Here is a 3,753-nt window from a genome sequence, read left to right as displayed (position 1 = left end):
TTTGCTCCTGGGGGGGTTTGCCTTGGCCTTTCTCCTGCCGGGCGTTAGGGATGGTTAGTGGGAAAAGCCCCGGCCCTAGGGATTTTGGGCTGGTGCACTTTGTCAGTAACGTAAATAACTTTCTGATTGAACTGGGGGGGGGTGAGGGGGCGGGTGGGCACGTGGCCCAGAAGCTGCGTTGGGGGTTTGCTGGAGGCTGCGGTGGCAGGTGCTGCTGGGTGGGATGGGGTCTGATGGGACCCTGGAGGGGTGCTGGGACCGAGGGGACGTTGCTCCCTGTCTGCTCCCCCCCGTGCAGGATCTACGTGTACACCCACCGGCGGATGGCCATAACTGCTGAGGACGTCTGGCTGGAGAAGGTTATCCCCATCACAGAAGGGTTTGCAGTGGAAGAAGGTACTAACTAACACTCTCCCCCTCTACTCTGCACTGGGGAGGCCACAACTGGAATCCTGCGTCCAGTTCTGGGCTCCCCAGTTCAAGAGGGACAGGGAACTACTAGAAAGAGTCCAGTGAAGGGCAACAAAGATGATTCAAGGATTGGAGCATCTCCCTGATGAGGAGAGACTGAGAGAGCTGGGACTCTTTAGTCTGGAGAAGAGAAGGCTGAGGGGAGACCTTATTAATGCTGACAAGTATCTCAAGGGAGGGTTGAAGGAGGAGGGAGCCAGACTCTTTTCAGTGGTTGCCAGTGAGAGGACAAGGGGCAATGGGCACAAGTTGGAACATAAAGGGTTCCACTTAAACATGAGGAGAAAATTCTTCACAGTGAGGGTGCCAGAGCCCTGGAACAGGCTGCCCAGGGAGGGTGTGGAGTCCCCTTCTCTGGAGATTTTCAAGACCCGCCTGGATGCTCCTGAGTAACATGCTCTGACAAGCTCTGGGTGGTCCTGCTTTGGCAGGGGAGTTGGACTAGATGATCTCTATGGTCCCTTCCAACAATAAAATTCAGTGAAATTCAGTGAAACACGCGTTGGGAGTTTAGTGGCCACCTCCAGAGAAGGGGATGAAGGGGGTTGAGTCCGTATGTTGTTGTTCTACTTGCTGAAATTTGAGATCTATTCAGCCTTCGTGTTTTTCCATCAATTTGTCATCCCTGGTGACACTTGTGCTCACTGGCAGAGCTGGAAGGGCCCTGATGGATCAATGCTCTGCAGTCCAGAGCACCCTGTGTCCTCCTGAGCACCAGCCACGGCCTCCTGCCCCGCAGGTTCGTGCTGGGTGTCTGTTCCTGCGAGGAGTATTTGGGGTTTGAGGGACCTAACGAGCTCAGTAACCTCAGAGTGTGGGTGCCATCTGTGAACCGACCTTTGTAACTCAGCTTTGGTTTGCTTTCACAGTTGTGCTTGACAGTGACCTTCACGTCATCGGTGAGTTCAGTTGTTGTGCTCATGCCTGTGCTACGGGTGTTCCTGGGCCCTGCACCAGCTACACCCCGGGGGGGGGGGCAGGAGTGGGGGCTCTCCTGATGGGACTGCTGGGCACAGGGGTCTTGTCTGGGTGCTGCTGGGGAGCTGGGTGAGCTGTGTGCCATGGTGCAGCTTGTGCTAATGAGGTACAGCTTGTGCTAATGAGTGTTGTCACCCCGGTTCAGCCAAAGGAAGGGTTTTGCCAAATGCTTTAAACTGCTTCTGGAAAATTAGTTATTGTCACTGAGAAGAGGAGGCTGAGGGGAGACCTTACTGCTCTCTACAACTCCCTGAAAGGAGGGTGTAGAGAGGTGGGGGTCGGTCTCTTCTCCCAAGTCCCAGGCGACAGGACAAGAGGAAATGGCCTCAAGTTGTGCCAGGGGAGGTTCAGGCTGGATATTAGGAAAATTTTTTTCCCTGAAAGGGTTCTCAGCCATTGGAATGGGCTGCCCAGGGAGGGGGTGGAGGCCCCATCCCTGGAGGTGTTCAAAAGACGGGTTGATGTAGTGCTGGGAGGTATGGTTTAGTGATGGGGATGCTCCTTGTTTGTTGTGTGGGTGTCTATTTTTGTCAGTTAGGTTGACGGTTGGACAAGATGATCTTTAAGGTCCCATCCAACCTAGAAGATTCTGTGATTCTGTGATTCAGCAAAATAAGAATTTTATAAACAGTGATTTTTATATTGTTAAATGGAATTCTGGTGTAAAACGTGGAAAAGGAACATGGTAAGAAGGTGTGTGGAGACTGAAGTCTGTGTGTGTGTGTGCACCAGCTGCTGTAGGGTTATAAACAGTGATTTTTATATTGTTAAATGGAATTCTGGTGTAAAACGTGGAAAAGGAACGTGGTAAGAAGGTGTGTGGAGACTGAAGTCTGTGTGTGTGTGTGCACCAGCTGCTGTAGGGTGCAGAAAACGCTCAATTTCTGAAGGCTCTCTCTTCTCCTCCCGATGTCCTTAGGCTCTGACGTGACTGTCCGGATCAGCTCAGAGGATGATCAGCTCACGGTGCAGTTGCCGTTTGGTTCCCACACGCGCACGTTCCTTCAGGAGGTGGCCCGGTGCTGCCCAGGTAGGAGCTCTGCCGTGTGCCAGCGGGTCGGTGGGGCTGTGGGCAGCCCCTTGCCTCTGCGTGTGGCTCTCTGTGGAAGAGCAGCGTGGGCCTCGCTGCTGCTGACACTTGCCCAGGGCTGTCATGGTTCCTGAGGGTCGGTGGGGCTGTGGGCAGCCCCTTGCCTCTGCGTGTGGCTCTCTGTGGAAGAGCAGCGTGGGCCTCGCTGCTGCTGACACTTCTGTCATGGTTCCTGGGTGTGACGAGTCTCCGTTGCCGTGCCAATTCTCTTTAACATCTTTATCAATGATCTGGACGAGGGGATCGAGTGCACCCTCAGCGGGTTGATGTAGTGCTGGGAGGTCTGGTTTAGTGATGATGCTCCTTGTTTGTTGTGTGGGTGTCTGTTTTTGTCAGTGAGGTTGACGGTTGGACAAGATGATCTTTAAGGTCCCTTCCAACCTAGAAGATTCTGTGATTCTGTGATCACTCTGACCTTGAGCACTCTGGCCTTCTGTGGTGGTGTGATGGGCTGGGTGGGTGAGGGGACAGCAGTGGACATTGTCTACCCTGACTTCAGTCGAGCTTTTATCAGCATCTCCCCTAACGTGGAGCTGAAGAAGAAAAAGAAATTGTATGATTTCTGGAAGCGAGGTCAGGCTTCACAGGAAGATTACAGAGCTGGGGGTTGTGTGTGGAGGGAGAAGACAGGAATGGCCAAAGCTCAATTAGAGTTGAAACTGGCCAGTGTTGTTCCAGACAGCAAGAACATACTTTTTAAAGTAGGCTAATGGTAGGAGGAGGTCTAAAGAAACCATTGGAATGACACTTGTTGAAGATGGTCACCTGCCTACTAGGGATGAAGAAAAAGTGGAGGCATTCAGTGCTTTTTTTGGCCTCAGTTTTTAATAATACTGATAGACCTTGGGCTGACTGGTCCTTGGGAGCAGCTAAGGACATTGGGCTTGTCTGGTTTGGAGAAAAAGAGGCAGAGGGGAGACCTCATGGATCTCTGCAGCTTCCTGAGGAGGGCAGGTGTGGGGAGGGAGGTGCTGAGGGGGTCGCCGGGGGGTTCCCGGTTCTGGCAGCCGGTACCGGCGGCCCCTCGGGCGGGTCGGTTCCGCCGGATCCGCCGCCTCCTCCGGCGCTCCCCGGGGATGCCGGGTCCCCGGAGGTGCCGGTAACCGTGGCCGGTTTGCAAAGGGGAGGTGGGAGAAGGTGGGGGGAGCGGCGGGAGCTCCTGGGGTCACCGGTGAATCCCGGCAGGGCTGGCCCCACCGCCTCCGGCGGGTGCG

General features: G+C 54.4%; 1 protein-coding gene across 1 annotated transcript in view; it reads left to right on the top strand.

Annotated features, from left to right (window-relative positions):
• Positions 1 to 211: 211 nt before the first annotated feature.
• Positions 212 to 3,753, top strand: part of INPP5B (inositol polyphosphate-5-phosphatase B) — a 22,616-nt gene continuing 19,074 nt past the window's right edge. The window contains exons 1-3 of the mRNA XM_014946582.1: positions 212 to 396; positions 1,341 to 1,370; positions 2,369 to 2,479. Of these exons, the coding sequence (XP_014802068.1) occupies positions 234 to 396; positions 1,341 to 1,370; positions 2,369 to 2,479 (304 nt within the window). The 5' untranslated portion in view covers positions 212 to 233. The remainder of the gene's footprint in view (positions 397 to 1,340; positions 1,371 to 2,368; positions 2,480 to 3,753) is intronic.

Source organism: Calidris pugnax, unplaced genomic scaffold (assembly GCF_001431845.1).
Source record: "Calidris pugnax isolate Ruff unplaced genomic scaffold, ASM143184v1 scaffold113, whole genome shotgun sequence".
In the NCBI taxonomy this organism is placed as follows: domain Eukaryota; kingdom Metazoa; phylum Chordata; class Aves; order Charadriiformes; family Scolopacidae; genus Calidris; species Calidris pugnax.
Note: the sequence above shows the minus strand (reverse complement) of the source record. Positions and strands in the feature narration are given on the sequence as shown.